This window comes from Chiloscyllium plagiosum, chromosome 42, assembly GCF_004010195.1.
Source record: "Chiloscyllium plagiosum isolate BGI_BamShark_2017 chromosome 42, ASM401019v2, whole genome shotgun sequence".
NCBI lineage: Eukaryota > Metazoa > Chordata > Chondrichthyes > Orectolobiformes > Hemiscylliidae > Chiloscyllium > Chiloscyllium plagiosum.
Window position 1 is genome coordinate 12,111,151 of NC_057751.1, and position 17,777 is coordinate 12,128,927.

Here is a 17,777-nt window from a genome sequence, read left to right on the forward strand (position 1 = left end):
TACATTTACCCCTTCACCTAACACTACGGGCAATTTAGCATGGCCAATAACCTGCTATTTCAAGAAAGCTACTCACTGCCATCTTCTCAAGGGCATGAAGGAATGAAACCCATCTCTGGTATCCGAATTTCCCAATCCTTTCTGTCATTGCTTTTAAGTTGTGAAAAAAATTGCAGAAACATACATTTTTAAAATGAGGACATATTATCACAAGTGGGCATGGCACACTAATTAACATTGATAAATGTTCATAAACATATTGATGCAAGGTTGAATCATGAATTCTGCTTGGAAACTAACAACAAGGAAATGGGGAGTTTAGTTCTTGCCAACTGTTGGAGAGAAAACTTGATATTTTTGATGTCAGGAGGGTTGGAATTATGGCGAAGCTGCTGATTCTATCCCTTGTCAGTGAAAGCCCGAAAGTAAGGGTTTGCTTCGCGTTGCGACGGAAGACTGATGTTTACCTTGATGCCAGAGAGGAATTTTTCTGAACCCCTTTGGTGCTGACCTTGAACACTTCAGCAGAGTCAGGCAGTGCTACGACTGAAGTGCAGCCAGGAATTTGTGGTCATTTAAAATTGCACTGGTCTTCTTTGAGATGAAAAAAAGTCCAGGCAGCAATTAAATGTGTAAATAACAGAAATAAGGCGGGTAGGGAAAGAAAACTGGTGTTCTTATATCTTAGGTGAATAATATAAAGGTGTCACGGCAGCTATTCTGCAATGAACAAAATTGAGATCAGAGGTTTTAACAAGTTTCGAGAAAGCTGCTTACACTTAAAGCAATGAAATAAAACAAGTGATTACGGATGATGGAAATCTGACAAACAGTGATGGAGAAGCTCAGCAGATATGGCAGTTAACTTTTTCTCTCCACAGCTGATGCCAGACATGTTGAGTTTCTCCAGCTTGTTCTGTCTATGAAGCAAAGCGGTTGATAAAACATTGTGCGCATGGCACGACATGTCAGCGATAATGCAGATATATCGCAGATAGCTTCAAAAGGTGCGCTGCAATATGCTTTAATAGTCATCACCTTAGACATGAGGAATTAGCTTCAGTCCTGCGCCGCCACTGAGCAAGACCGTCTCCTAACCACTTGGCTTCATAAGTTAAAATAAATTTCACCTTTCCCTTGACTCCCAAACCGTCCTAAACGAAAACAAAATGAAGCGATAACGGGCAGAAAAATACTAGGGAGGGGGCTGGCTAACGCTGCCTCATTGTTCTGTACCTGCTGGGGCTTGCTTCGACCTCGCTCACCTCCAATTCTGAGAACTTTGGTTAGAGTTTAGAGAATGTTGAATTTTTATTTTTTTAAAAATATGCTGAAAGTATTCATGTCGCGAAAATGAACTCCAATTCAATTTCAGCAATAGGAAGCGAGCTGTGAAATGGTTTAAATTTAGCTGCTGGATCCTTATGTCCAAGTTGGGGCGAGGGTGGAGATTCCAAGGGGCGCCAGGGATTGTGTTGAGGTCATTGCTGTAGACTGCTCTGGTATCCTCCCTGTGTCTCGGATCCCCTATAAGTAGCAGGCTCGGAGAGGCTGAGCTACCGCAGTCAGCACACCAACAAACTGAAAACCAGAAAGAGAGAGGGGAGAAGCAGGCAACTGAGAGTCCACAGCATGGCCATCAGCCTGGAGAGCGAGTACTGCTATTCGCACCGAGTCAGCCCTCTGGTCTACGGGCAACTCTTCGACAGCGAGCTTCGCAAGAGAGCCGCCCCGAACATCTTCGAGTCGGTGAACCAAGCGGCGCTGCAGCGCCTGTTCGAGCGAGCAGGAGACAGGAAAGCCGAGGAGAGGGCGAGGATCATTTCCACAAACCAAGGCAGCGAGGAGATCACCCGAGCCCTGATCGCACTGAGGCTCAGGAAGAGGATGAAACTCCTGCAACTGTTCCACCTTGGCAGGAAACGTCTCCAGATCCTCTCGGGTCCTCGATAGAGAGAACTGGACAAGGAACGACGGAGAATGTCGTGCATTCTAGTTTTCACTGAACGAGACAATTCGCAGGACGGTCTGCAGCAAAAGACGTTCTGGCGAAGAAACGACAGACATTTGTCCTCTAATGTGCAAATCGTTTGCCGGTTGTATCGTACGGGTGCTCGAATCGCACTGGGCAGCCCGGCCAAGGGCTCCCTCCCGGCTCCCAAATATCTCCCGAGTCTCCTGCTACAGTCGGGAGGGCGCACTCTGGAGCTCTGAAGAAGACCCCAGTGAGATAGAAGGGGTTGGTGGACTGGACTGAAGGACTGTCGAGAAAATCAGACGGGACATGGTGTATTTATTGATGGAACTTTGCCCGTGGTTACCGCAAAGCCATTTTTGTGAACATTTTTCATTTTTTTTTACAATTTAATAAATGTTGAAAACTACATCTAAGTGGTTGTTGGGTTTTTTTTGAGTGACCTTACTGTGATCATTACTTAGCTCCCCTGCACTTTTCAGTGCACCAAGATAGCCTCCAATTTGACATGGAAGAGTTAACAAACTGAGTCATGCATATGGCCTCGTCTCAATGTGAGAGAGTGTTGCAGTTCCTCGCGATTTAGATGGTCCGAAGGACACTGAGGCACTTTGTGCAGAGATGACTGTCAGGATAGCTCAGCAAGGTATGCCTGAAAACTCACCTACCTCTATTCAATGAGAAAGTGCACAAACATCCTCCAAAATCTTTATTGGAAAATGTTTCATTTGCATAGCGGCAGGCAGGTTTGGGGGGAGGTGCATGTTTAAAAGCGTATAAATGTTTTAAATCACAACTAAATGTGTAGGTGGCAAAATTCGCTTTGAAAATGCATTCCAACTGAACAGAAACAAACAATTTCAGTGAAATTGACAGTTTGCTGGAAAGTCCTTTTCAGGAGAGAATTAATTCTAGCAACTTCAGGCTATTAGACTTGCCCCTTGTTTTCACTTGCATCTATCTTCCTTTGAAATGTTTTGCAAGAAAAAGAGGCACATCTGAGTTTTACCTAAAACTGCATAAATTAGCAAGAATTAGAAATGCACTGTTCTCATCTTCATCCCAGATCATTATTAAAATAGGAATTAACTAAACCAGGCTACTAAGGGGAGGAATAGTGGCTAAGTGGTTAGCACTCTCACTTCACAGTGCCAGGGACTGAGGTTAGAGTCCAACCTTGAGTGTGAGTCGTTTACATGTTCTTCCTGTGTTTGCCTTGGTTGACTATCGGATGCTCCAGTTTCCTCCCACTGTCTAAAGATATACAGGTTAGGAGGTTTACCATCGGGTGCTCAAATTTCCCCCCACTATCCAAAGATATACAAGTTTGGAGGTTTACCATCGGGTTCCCCAGTTTCCTCCCACGGTCCAAAGATATATAGGTTAGGAGGTTTACCATTGGGTGCTCAAGTTTCCTCTCACAGTCCAAAGATTTACAGGTTAGGTGGTTTAGCCATGCTAAATTTTCTGTAGACTCAAGGGAGTGTGCAGGGTAGGTGGACGAACTGGGGTTAAGGGGAGGTGGTGAAGGCATTAGGTCTGTGTGGGATGCTCTTTGGAGGGTTGGTGCAGACTCGCTGGGCTGAATTACCTCTTCCCACACTGTAGGGATTCTATAAGAGCTACTCCATGCTGAATCTTGACTGCAACATGACATTGTGTGTCAATATGAATGGTATAAGCTTCCTTCTGAAGTGGATACCCCACATATTTGAGAACTTCCGAAGTGTTTCTACAGATTGTTCTGGTAAATGAATTGGTTCATGAATTTTAAATGACTTATCAGTCTGCTCCTATGAGGAATGATGAAAATCTGGAACATTGGTTTCCAAAACCCTCCATACAGAATGTTCTGTTTGGGCTATTAAACAGAATTTTGCAGGCTATGGAGAGTTCAAAATGATATATTTTACAGTCTCGCAGAGAATCTCAAAGTACACTAAAAATAGAATAACTGCAAAATACTGTGGGTGCTGGAGATCTGGAATAAACTCAGAAAATGCTGAAGAAACTCAGTCAGTTTGGCAACAGAGGATTTTGAGTCCAACATGATGCTTTGGAAGTGTTAAATTGGTAACATTAAAAAAAAATCTGGAGGTGTGTAATATCATCTCTGAACAGGCTGATGCGGAAAAATCTCAAAATGTTCTTTTTAAGGACACAGACTTCAGGAAAGCCTCCTGTCTAAACAGACAATTTAACATGCATTGAATGTTACTGTGGCAGGCAATTTAAAACAGCTTTCAAAATTATGGGCTGCTACAATTCCCTTGCTGCCATTCCACTGTCAATATATTTATCAGTTAATTACATGCAGTTGAGTAAGTGCCAGTTTATAAAGTGGTCTTGCTGTCAGCAAATTAGCTCTAACTGAGGTCATTGTTCTGTTTGCTGCTTCTTCTCAAAACAGCATTGTTGTCATCTAAATACATTTCGTTAAAGACTATGTAAAAAAACCCAAAAGAACTGCAGCTGATTTTTTTTAAGATTCCCTACAGTTTGGAAACAGGCCCTTCGGCCCAACCCTCCAAAGAGTAACCCCAGACACATGCCTCTACATTTACCCCTGACTAATTCGCCTAACATTACGGGCAAATTAGCATGGTCAACTCACCTGATCTGCAAGTCTTTGGATTGTAGGAGGAAAACAGAGCACCCAGAGGAAAACCCACACAGACATGGGGAGAATGTGCAAACTCCACACAGACAGTTAGCCAAGGCCAGAATCGAACCCGGGTCCCTGGCATTGTGAGGCAGGAGTGCTAACCAATGAACCAACCGTGCCACAAACAGTGGCTAACACTTTGTTAAAGTAGGTTGCGTGTGGTAGCAGCCATGTGATGGCTGGAGCACCTTCTCCCATGTCCTTAACCCAGCCCCCTCACACCAGGCCTTGCAATCAAATGGGCTCCTGCCACACAATCCCTTCTCAACCACGAATAGTCCCCATTAGCAGCTATTCATTCTCCCAGGCTGACCTTTAAAATCTCCTTTACCTGCCCAACTGTTTTTCTCTGAGCAAGGGTCATCGGACCCAAAACTTTAACTCTGATTTCACTGATGCTGCCAGACCTGCTGAACTTTTCTCTCCTTGGGCTCAATTGTCACTAATTGTTTACTCCCCCCAGCATGCACTCCATTTTCTGCAATAAAAACTAATTTTTTCCTCAGCACCATCTCTGCTAAAGAAGGGTCAGTGGACCTGAAATGTTAACTCTGGTTTATTTCCACAGATGCTGTTCGACCTGTTGAGTTTTTTTTCGCAATTTCTGTTTTTCATACTTGTTAAATGGATGGTTGGCTGAAATTAAACAAAATCTCCATTAAAAATAATTTCAAAAAACTGCTTAAGTCAAATTTGATGCAATTATATCTCCACCTGCTGAGCAACTACACTAACAAAACCCAAGAACAGCATGAAGCAAACATAAAACTCTAAACATAAGTTACGAGACACCACCATCACAAAATGAGGAATAAAAGTAGTTGGCTGGTCAAACCCTCTGGTGCGGAGAAACTGAGCTCACCTCGACTGTTTGATTTTTCACTCTGCAGATGTATATAGCCAAGGGTTTTATAACAATTTGCTTGAGGCTGCCACAAAACGTGTGCACCTTAGCGAAATGAAATATGCTATTTCTCAGACCAGTCTGATTTATTTCTGAGCACGCTTATGAATTCTTATTTCCATGTACAGCCAAATGTGGCAGTCATTTCAATCAGTGAGAAAAATGCAGATGACCTAAGTTGCGGTTTGGTCTCACAAGGATTTCCATGAGGGAATGTCTCAAATAGCATGGACAGAAACTCAGCAGCCTTTCAACATCATGAATACAGCATCACATGCTGACTCTCGCTCATGTGTATTCATTCTTTGTGAATGAGTCTGAAAGCACCCAAAGGAAAAAGAAAAGTTATTTAAGTGCACATTGTACAATGATTTTAGTCCCGTTGAGAAGGCAAATGAACATGTTGCTTAACAAAAATGGTTCAGAAGAACACTGGGGCTCATCTGAAATCTTACAGATGGGAGAATCTTGAACAGTGGAGCGAAATCTCAGGACAAAGAATTAGCCATTTAGAATTGAGGTCAAGAGAAAGTTATTAACACAGCAGGCTGTAATTTTTGGAACTCAACCCCAGAAAGCTGAGGTCGCTGAGTCATTGATTACATTGAAGGCTGAGCTCGATGGATTTTTGGACCATCGGGCAACTGAGGGAATATGGGATGAGTCACGGACGTGTTGAGGTCAACGAATGGCCGTGATCTTCCTAAATGGTGAGACAGACTTGAGCGGCCTGGTCCTCTTATTTCTAATGTTCTTAAATGGGTTAAGGTTTGGTCTGAGTCCACTGCATCAAGAGAAACTGATCATTGGATTTCCATAGCATAAATCCTTGTACCACCACGAGGGGATGTAGGAGTTTGCTATTGAAGAAGACCAGGAGGGTGTAAAGGGGGCATGAGATAGCCTTGGGTGAGAAGATTAGGGTGAATCCAAAGAGCTTCTTGAGGTACACAAAAGGTAAAAGAATAGGTCCTCAAAGACCAAAATGGATATGTGCATGTCAAATCGCGGGAGATAGATGAGGTCCTCGATGAATATTTTTCCTCTGTGTTTCCCATGGAGAAAGACATGAAGTTTTTGGAATTTGGGGATATGTTTTTTTTCAGAACACTTGATGCTGTCAGGTACTTCTCTTGCTTTTAACTCTCTTCAAGGTACAGTACACCCACATTTTCATAACACTGTAGAGGAGGTGTTGGATCTATTAGAATGTATAGAGATGGATAAATCTCCTGGTCCTGTCCAGATATATCCAAGAACACTGCAAGAGGTGAGAGAAGAAATTATGGGGCCTTGGCTGATATTTTTGCATCATCATTAGCAATGGGTGAGGTCCCAGAAGATGCAACGTAGCGAATATTGTGCCCTTATTCAAGAAGGGTTGTAAAGAAAAACCTAGGAACTATAGACCAGTAACCCTAACACCTGTGGTAGGTAAGTTACTTGAGAAGATTCTGAGAGATAAGACATACATGCATTTGGAAAGATAGGGTTTGATTAGGAATAGTCAGCATGGCCATGTGAGTGACAATTTGTTAGGGTTCTTTAAGAAGTAACCAGGAAGGTTACTGAGGGCAGGGCAGTAGATGTAGTCTATATGGATTTCAGTAAAGCCTTTGATAAGGCCCCACATGGCAGGCTGTTCTGGAAGGTTAGATAGCATGGAATTCGGGGGACATGGCAAATTGGATACACAATTGGCTTGATAGTAGGAAGCAGAGGGTAATAGTGGAAGGATGCTTGTTGGACTGGAGGCCTGTAACTAGTGGAGCACCTCAGGGGTCAGTGCTAGACCCATTGCTACATGGTATCGATATCAATGATTTGGATGAGAATGTGCAAAGCATGATTAGTAAGTTTGCAGATGACACTAAAATAGGAGGTACCATGGACAGTGAGGAAGGTCATCAGAAACTGCAGCAGGACCTTGATCAGCTCAGGAAGTGGGCTGAGAAATGCAAATGGTGTTTAATATCAATAACTGTGAGGTCTTGTATTTGGAAAGTCAAATCAAGATAGGAGTTTCATGGTGCATGGTAGGGCCTTAATGACTGTAGTGGAACAGAGGGACTTTGGAGTTCAGGTTCACAGTTCTCTGAAAATCGAGTCACAGGTCGTCAGGGCAGTGAAGAAGGCTTTTGGCACACTGGCCTTTATCAGTCAGGACACCGAGTATAGAAGTTGATAATTTACATTTCAGTTACACAGGACATTGGTAAGACTGCACTTTGAGCATTGTGTTCAGTTTTTGTCACCTGGCTACAGGAAGGATGTTATTAAACAGGAAAGAGTGCAGAAGAAATTTACAAGGATGCTGCCCAGACTCAATATAGGGAGAGATTGAGGTAAAAACAATGACTGCAGATGCTGGAAACCAGATTCTGGATTAGTGGTGCTGGAAGAGCACAGCAGATAGGTGGAAAAGGAGATAGGCAGGTAGGCGAGTTTGTTTCACAACATGGTTGAAGAGCTTCGACAAGCTTGACCTGTTTTCTTTCGAGTGTTGAAGTCTGACGGGGATCTTATGAAAGTGTATAAGATCATGAGAGGCATGGATTGAGTGAATGCACTCAGTCTTTTTCCCAGGGTTGGGGAATCAAGGATTAGAGGGCATCAGTTTAATGTTAGAGGGAAATGAATAAATGGGTTGTGATGATGATGCTCCTTTAACAAGGTTAGGTTGTCCTTGGAGTTTTTTTTTCAGAGTGGTCATAAAAGACACAGACTCCAAAAAGTCTACGTTAAAGGGTTTTACTGGCCGATTTGATAATAGCTAATTTGATACTGCCACAGGCAAAAGACTTTCAAGTGTTAGAAAACACATGTACGATGAAAGGGGAGTGGCCAGTTCTCCCAGCTCAGCTTTTCTCTGCTTTGGCTTGGTTTTAGCTCGGTAGAGTTGCAAAGGCTGCTGGACCTAAAGAAACAGGTCCAGGCTGATCCTCCTCTCTCTCTGACCTCTCTCCTGTAAGACCCTATGTTCGATTTTACCTTTTGTGCCAAGGGGTGTTTATGGGGATGGTTGCAAGTATTTGGAACATCATCATTACATTGGGATGAGTTGTTTTCAGATAGGTCAAGGTATTCGATATTCTGTTCTCTTTTGTTTGTGTTTCATTCTGTAATCTTGTAAATAAGTTCTGTTTTGTTTAAAGCCACATAGTTTGACTAACTGCATCCCTCCTGGAATATCTGCATTACACCTGCCTAAAACAACCAGCAAAGTTACGGTCAAGGTTACTTTTTTGAAATGTTTTGAGGGTTTCTGGCCTGGTCCATAACAGGGAACCTGAGGGGCAACCTTTTTACACAGAGGGTGGTATGTATATGGAATCAGCTACCAGCAGAAGTAGCTGAGGCAGGTACAGTAACAACATTTGAAAGGCATTTGGACAAATGCATAGATAGGAAAGGTTTAGAAGGATATGGGCCAAGTGCAGGGAAATGGTGTTAGTGTTGATGGCCATTTTGGTCAGCGTGGACCAATTTGGGACAAAGGTCCTGTCTATATTCTGTAGGACTCTTTGACTCTCTATGACTTCAGTTTCAGTTCTTCTTTGCTCTAGTAAATCTTTGCTGCGGGGTTGACTACAATTTGTTTCTGGATTAGTGGTGCTGGAAGAGTACAGCAGTTCAGGCAGCATCCAACAAGCAGCGAAATCAATGTTTCGGGCAAAAGCCCTTGTGCTGAGTCTAGGCAGCACATCTCTTCCTCCACTCATAAACAAAAACAGCTTCACACCTCATATTTGGTTGGGTGAGTCAATGAAGAATCACAATGCCTTCCTATTAAAATGCTAACTAAATTGTGAATGAGCATCAATGAATGAGCTATCTATAAAACAAGACTCCATAAATTTAGCACTGGGATGCAAACTAGACACAGAATGTTTCTACTTCTCAATACTTTTGTGCCTTTAGCCAATTTATATACTGAAAATCATGTGCAATCTACAGCTATTTCTATCCCACAGTTTTTCTGACTCCATCAAGTCCTGAGCATTATGTGGCGAATGCAAATAAGCAAACTTCCATATTTGATGAGATTAGGGAAGAAGATGAGGGAGAAGTGTATTGATCTTTGGAAGGATGTCTGATCAATGTTGCCATATTTTCTTGAATTTTGTCATGTTACTCGCTAAAATATTTTTTCACAGCACTTCATTGCAAGCTTAGTGGAATATTATTTGGGAAACGCACCATTACAATAATGGATAATGTATTGTATGAATACTCCAATGCATTGCAATCATAACAATGAAATTGCTCTGTGAGCCATTATATATGAAACATTGGAATGTTTCAATCAATATTGCATAATAGGTCTCAATAATTTGAATTGTATGAGCAATTTATATTGCTAATAAAATCATTTGCCTACATTTTTTATGTCAGAGGATCAGAACACTATATCAGGTGTGAATTTGAAATAATTGCTGTAAAATATGATAGGAAGGGATAGTATTTGCTAATGATTGGTCAGTAAACACAGGTAGCACGGCTTCAAGTCTTAATGAAATTTTAGGTAATTCAATACAATTTGATGATGAGTATAAGTTAAAAAAAGATTAGTTCTTAATGCAGAAGCAGAAAAATACTTATTGTCACAACTAAAAAGCCATTTTAACTTTCTCTGACAGCAACATTTGAAATCATTTGAGGGAAGTGTGTATTAAATGGTCAACATTATATACTTGCAGGCCAAATATAGACTGCAGCATTTCGCTGGGTTATGCTTCTGAATTGCTCAATAAATGAAAAGTTATTTGTTAATACATTTTAACTGTAACCTTTTCATTTGTGTCTATACAATCAACAAACCAAGCACAATGCATTTTTGGAATCATCCGAAAGATGGCATCCTACGTTGTTCAATAGATATTTGGAAGTAGAAACACAAAAATATATTTGAAATAACTGGAGTGTGAAACTTTTATCAGGGACATGAATATTTTGGCTAATTGTTGAGAATAATATCCAGAACCTTTCTCCCCTTGTTGTGATTTCTATTAAATTGAATTGTATAAGTAATGTTGTCTTTTGGTCTTTGAGGTATTAAATTAGACATAAAGGTATTTTGTCCTTCATACCATGCTCTACTCCTTTTGCACATTTTCCCTGTGTCTGTATGGGTTTCCTCCAGGTGCTCTGGTTTCCTCCCACTGTCCAAAGAGGGCAGGTTAGGTGGTTTGACTATGGTAAATTTCTCATAATATCCAGGGATGTGCAGGCTAGTTTGAGTAGCCATGGGAAATGGAGGGTTGCGGGTAGGTAGGTAGGGGCCTTGGTCTGAGTGGGATCCTCTTCAGAACGTCGGTCTGGACTTGACCGGCCAGATGGCCTCCTTCCATACTGTTGGGATTCTATGAAGACATCAGTGAGTATAAGAACATGCTCAGTCCTATTAATAGTGGGATAAAAGATCAGAAAACCTATTTCATGGACCTAGAGACTTCTAAGTATCCAAGGATCTGCTGCTGGGATGAAGTTACTTCCCTGCATTGGCTAAAGTACACTTCTCACAATTTCAACAGCAGCCACCTTGAACCAGTAACACCACCCTACAGCAGGCACAGACATCTTTTCCATTGCATTGTGTCCTGCTTGGTCATGACCCACTCCAATACTTGACACCTGAGGTTGTCGGGAAAGATAAGTTGTTCCACCTCCTACTTTTGTCATGGACCAGCTGAAAGCGAACCCCGTCCTCCCATCTGATTGTCTTCCAACACCTCAACCATTGAAGTCTTGTGAAGCCCATGCTAATCAGCTAAAGCTGTGTGGAATCCTCTTCCAAGACAGATGGACAAACCGGACCTAACTCTAACTCTCTGGATTTGTGTTGGATCTCACTTGATAATACTCAGCCGAATCTTCGTTCAAATTTATGGGGAACTGGGGCTGGAAAATACTGCATTTGACTTGGGACACAGGCATGGCATTAGCCAAAGTCCCTCCAGCCCGACAGTGTGATTCCCTTCTGTGGTCATTCCTCCGACTAAGGGCAACAGCAATTGCATGCATTTTCTCTGAGTGGATCTGGAACTGAAACTGTACAGGTTCAGTGGCACACTGCTATCTGCTCCAAGCTTGGTAGATGTTTGACAATTACAGTCAGTGCTGCTATTGCGCGCATTTCTTCAACACAAATTAGCTACAACGCGATTCAAGAATTTAGACCATTATTTAGAGAACGCAAACTTTCCTCACTTGTATTGGCTATAATTCAATTCTGGTCTTTTTGGTTTAAATGGTGCTGCTATTATGCAATTTTCTTATAATGCAGGATCGCACAGGAACAGAGCTATTGCGTTATATCACAACAGAGTGGATAGTTGTCTCTAAACACATCAAACCCTGAATCAATCAGAGTATGTCTGAACATCTGGGAAAATGTTCATCTTGAAGTAAGTGATTTGAGCTTTACATAGAAACAATTCTACGCATTTCTCTCATTTGACTTGAGACTGCAAGTGACATAAGTGGCCTTTATTCTTGTCTGCCAATGAACCTCTGTCAGAACTGCAAGTAAGGAAACTGTGTCAGTTTCCAACATAAAAGGGAGATGGAAATCCAAGTAGCCAAGGAAAGGTGATGAATCAGCTTCTGGTTGAGAGTGCAAGTTGCATCCTCACTTGCAGGAGTCCACCACCCTGCGAAGCTCTATCAAGTCTCACATCTCATTTTTTTTTTCTCACTGGTCCCTTCACCATTCTCTGATTTCCTCAGCTAATCATGGAGTGGGGCCAGTCAACTGAGTACAGCATTCCACAAAACTCCTATAGTGGCCAGCTAGACCAAGGAACCCACATAGTTTCCTTCCTAACTTCAGAAGGGGCCATTCTTCTCCTGTTATGTTTTCTGGAAGTGATGCTGTCCTGCATAACAAAGTGCACAAGGGCTTTCATCTGGAAAAACTGGAATTCCTCTGGTTCGACTTTCAAGTTAAATTGCACACTGCAGAAATACTTTGCAACTTTGAGAGTCATAGAGATCTCAATCTGAGTTGGGGCTAAGTAAACTTATGTGTTGAGTGCCTGATAATGAACACAAATCATCAATGTTTCTGTCTTTCTTCCTCATGAGGAATATGGAGGAGGCATACAGACCTGACAACTCCCAAAGCTTTCAATAAGTTATCTTAGACTTCACCCCATTGATGGGGTGAGATCCGGTTATAAGGAATCTTGTCTGGACAGTCACCTTCATCACAATCCTGTTACTAACCAGGTCAGATTATCCAATATGAACATCATTTGGTGTGGTGCTGCATACTGAAAGCTGTCCTGTATTTAGTGAGAATAAAACCAAACTGCCTTCTCTGGGTTTCTTTCAACTTGCCAATGTCCATTTCTGAAATGACGTTCACAACAACTCCTCTTGCTTATGAACTGTGTACAAAAATGACATCCTTTAGGACACTTCGGACCTTGGTTGGAAGTGATCACCTTTGTCACTGAAACGCGATCTGACTGAGTACTCCTTCCCTTTTTTCCCAATGGGAAATGGGAAATTCCCAAACTTACACCAACTGGGAACTTTTCTGCACACCACATGAACAAGAAAAATGATGGTGTGGATGGGAGAAAGTACAGACCAATTCCCTGTTCCACTCAAATAATTGTAAATTCCAATACAGGCTGATAGACCTCAAGTGATTGGAACAAATGAAAGATTCCCTGGACCCATCTGCTGACCTCAGAATGATCAGCTCATAGCAGTCATCATGCATCCTTTCCATGGTGTCCAGATCTCTCTTAACATCTTTGACCATGACACCACGTATGTTCACCTGAGCATCTTTTGGATGAACTGCCAGAAACCCTAGGCTATGTCACATGCACTTGAAGTTAGACTACTTCCATGCGACCTGTCGGCTCAGTCCCTGTCACTCTATGTAAGAATGAGTCTCAGATTGAAGGAACCTTGTAGCATACCTTGCTCTCAGTAAGAGACCCAACCCATTTGAGGTCTGGCAAGAAGGAAAAACCATTGCACTGGATGGCGTCTCTGTGCCTGATGGTGTGGGTGGCATGGTTTTTCAGGATGTGGAGGTGCCGGTGGGATCGACAAAGTTAAAAATCACACAACACTGAGTTATAGTCCAACAGGTTTATTTGGAAGTACAAGCTTTCAGAGTGCTGCTCATTCATCAAAGTGTCATACAACTGATGTGAAGTATTGAACAAACATAGATTGATGTTAAGTCTTCAATCACTTAGGATGGGGATGCATGTTTTGATTGATTAATATGAAACTTCTTTCAAGTCACAGCCCCAAGATAACTCAAGGTTTTATAAAAGAAATGTGACATTTCAGCCCAGACAATGCATTAAAGATGCATTAAAGATTAAAGTCTGTCTGTATCCCAATCCTGAGCCAGACTGGTTCTATTTCCAAAATAAGAATTTATGAAATGTCACATGGACTAACTACCTACAGATAGCATAGTTTTTAAACAAAATAGAATGTATCTACAAATACAAATCTGCAAATGTAAATGCACCCCATAGATGTGGGGGTATGTGTCTATGTGTGTGTGTGTGTGTGCACACGTGTGTGTCTGTGTGTGTGTGTTTGTGGGACAGAGGGAGAGGGTATGTACATGAGTGTGATGGAGTATGTGCCTGAGAGGGTGTGCGTGTGGATATGAGTGTGGGGGGGTGTATGTGTGTGTGTGTCTGACAGAGAGCATGTGTATGAGAGAGGGTCTGTGTGAGTGTGTGAATGTGATCGTGTGTGAGAGTGTGTGTGTGTGTGTCTGACAGTGTATATTGTAATGGGGTCATCTGTTATGTGACACAAACCTAAGATCCTGGTTGAGGCTTCATGGACACTGAGGTTTATTCGATACTTCACATCAGTTGTATGACACTTTGATCTTTTACTATAAATGCTGTGTCCTATGCTCCTGCCCCACTAGCTACCTTAGAAAGGAGCAGTGCTCCGAAAGCTTGTACTTCCAAATAAATCTGTTGGACTATAACTTGATGTTGTGTGATTTTAAACTTTATAATTGTCCAGAGCAGTCTTGTTTCAATGGTTCAGCCTTGTCCCAATTCAAAGACCTCTCTGGAACATCTCTTGGGCAGGGTTGCCCATGAGACTTACCCTGAAGGCAGGACATCAAGCACTGGATCTGCAATTGCTGTGCATCAATTTGTTCCACTTGCTTTTTCAGCCTGAGTTCTCTAACCTCACCTACATGAACAGTCACCCCCTCTGAGGGCTGCCTCTTCCTTGGACTTGCATGTGGACTGCAGCGTTTCAAGAATGCAGCTCACCACCACCTTCTCAAGGGCAAGTAGGGACAAGCAATAAATGCTGACCAGCCAGCGACACCCACATCCCATGAGTGAATTTTAAAAATCCAGACAATGTGATTCCATGCTTCAAAGAAGAGGTTTTTCACTGTTAAGTTCCCTCAACTTCATCTGAAGCTTCCCTCAGCTAGGTAGTCTTTCAGCTGTCTGTCCCTGGGTAATCTCTTGAGGAATCCAGGAGGACAAATTCACGCAAGTAATTTTATCGGCAAATAATGGCAAATCTCTTTCTCTCTCACAGCCTTTAAAATGACCTTCTCGCCTCTTCCAATGTCACATTTTGCAGCAGGCAGAGCTCCGAAACTAAAACCAGCTTTTCTTGACAGAAATGAAATGCCCAGGCTTCAATTTATTCCTGGGTTTGGATATTCTTTGTTGAGAACTTTGCTTCAGTGTATTCATGACAAAAAGATATTGCAGTTCTCTCGAGGGGAAATGACCACCTCTGGTCCCAATTGCCTTGGAATGGCACTGATTGCATCATGGGAGTCAATATCATGTCGATTGGAACATGTGCAAATCAATGATGCACAATGGCAAAGCAAAATGATACGATGAAATAAACGTTGAGGTGCAATTCCTGAAAGCTGCATGACTAGAAAGCAAAAAAGACAAAAGTAGGGCAATTTAAAAGGGGGATTTGTTATATTGAACATAACCAACAACTGATTCTCACTTGAGCCACATATATCAAATGCTCTTAAGTGAAGGAACTCCTCAACATCCAGTCGAAAATGGCCATCCCCTTTTTCCGAGATGGCCAGGGGAAACAGGTTAGGTGCTGGACAGAAGCAATTATATTTTTCAATGAAATCACTTGTTGTTCTTCAAAGCTATACAGAGCATGTGCTCATTCTGCTCGATGTCTCCTCCCAAGAGAACTCTCTCATCACCAGGAATCAGGCTGGTGAACCTTGGTTGCAACTCCACTAATGTAAGCATATAGTGCATGGACCAAAGCTGTGCACAGCTTTAGTCTTCCCAACATCCCATTCAACTTGTCACTTAAGTACACCCTGTTTTAAGGTATGTGGCTTGTCATATTGCATCACTGCCTCCATTCCATAAGACAAGGCGGGAGCTTTGACACCTTGACATCCGGTCATCCCATGTTTTTGAAACATGCAGAAAATTATACATCAAAAGTACTTATCCCACAAAAATGTTATGTAGTGCACCCAGCAACCAAGGTGTCTTCAACATGCAATTCTCAGTACCTAGGCCGACTAGAACAAGAATGTTTTTGATCTTGTGGTCAGCAGGAAAGTAAGGTACTCAGTGCTGACCTTGAAGGAATCTGCACACAGAGATACTGTGATCTCTTTGAGAGGGGTTCTCCTTTTATCCCCAAGATTAATTGGAACCTTGTGACAATTCAATATATTTCCATGTGTCCGGGAATGGGATATCATGCACCAGGTTAAATACACATGCTTTAAACTAAGAGATTAAATGAACTGAATATTCCTCATTTTGTACTGCATCCTCTTACAGTGAATGAAACTAAGGTTGGGACATGCATGCACATTATGTTAAGCTGGAAGCTGAAAAATCATATCCTTTCACAATTTGTGGAGATTTGTGAAGTCCAACATTTTTTAAATGAGCTTTTCAGAGGAGAGATATTATTCAACAGTATTCATGAACTTTGTGTATCATTTAAAGTCTAGTCACACCTAATTTAATAAGACACGCTTATTAACACTAAATCTAACAGAGTAGAAGGGCAAGTTCTCATCACTTCAGTGATTTCTAATTGTTTTTACACAGGAGGAATGTCAAGCACACAGCAATAGAAGTGCAGAATCACTGACATCAGTTGCTACATTTAACTGCATATCTGTGAACTTCTAGGATTTTTTAGATAAATAATGACAGTGAATGCTAATAGTTTGATGACTGTGACTACTGCACTCTCCAATCATAATTCACAAATCATGCCCTTTTAGAAGCATACCATAAATGTTGCTGTGACAGGCAAAAGTTAAGTGTGAATTTTAACAAAGATACGGATGAGGATTTTAGCAGTCGATAGACAATGGGAAATGACAAAGTCGGCCAATGTTAAACTGGCCGTGCACCTTTCACCTAAGTTTTAGAGTTTTTTTGTGTCATTTGAGTTTTTGTGGTTCTGAACTCAATTTTCAAAAGCAACCTGTGCTTAGCTTCCAGTTTCACAGACAAAACTGAGAAGGTTATTTTCAGTTCAAGCCGATTTTCTTTGTATGACCACAGTGAATCTTTGGGTAATGCTTGAGTGTTAGTGGTTGGAAACGATTGGTTCAAATGATGAACTGTTCACACTCTGACTTAATAATTTCGACATCAAAAATTATTACAAATGCAGAAAGAGTCTCTCACTCATCCTCACTGCTATCTTTGTGACAATGCAAAGTGGCTTCAACTGCAATTGATATAAAAAACAAGGAAGGAAGAGCTGAAAAATTATTCCAAAGCACAGGAAAGCCAAATGATTTGAGACGATCTCAGGAATTATTTACTCTGTGTTTCACTGCGTACTGTATAATTCCTGTCTAGTACATCTTTGGGGTCCTTAAGATTCAGACCATTAGCATTAATATAAAGCCACATTCATATTTTCAGCACTACCAAATAAGGCATGACTGAAACGAGATGCAGTTTGAAAACTAAAAGGCAAAAATCCATGTTTACAGCAATCAATGGTGTCCAAACAAAATTACTCTTCGATGGAATGCAGAACAAATCATGGATTTGGCAGTTTCAAACCCAATTGCTGCATTAACCTGTTAGGTTTATTTAGGTTTCTGCCTTTTGGTTTTCAAACTGCATCCAATTTCATGATAGAAGGTGGGTCAGCCATGTCTTATTTGTTAATGCACGCATTCTCTCAGTAAGAAGGATGTGGCTCAAAAATTCTATGCTGAGGCT

At 41.7% G+C, this 17,777-nt stretch overlaps 1 protein-coding gene across 1 annotated transcript; it reads left to right on the top strand.

Moving 5' to 3' along the window:
• The first annotated feature begins 1,573 nt into the window (after positions 1-1,573).
• LOC122543132 (transcriptional and immune response regulator-like) lies at positions 1,574-2,384 on the top strand. Its single transcript, XM_043681476.1, has one exon. The coding sequence runs from the start codon at positions 1,633-1,635 to the stop codon at positions 1,951-1,953; it is 321 nt and encodes a 106-aa protein (XP_043537411.1). The 5' UTR covers positions 1,574-1,632; the 3' UTR covers positions 1,954-2,384.
• The last annotated feature ends 15,393 nt before the right edge of the window (positions 2,385-17,777 follow it).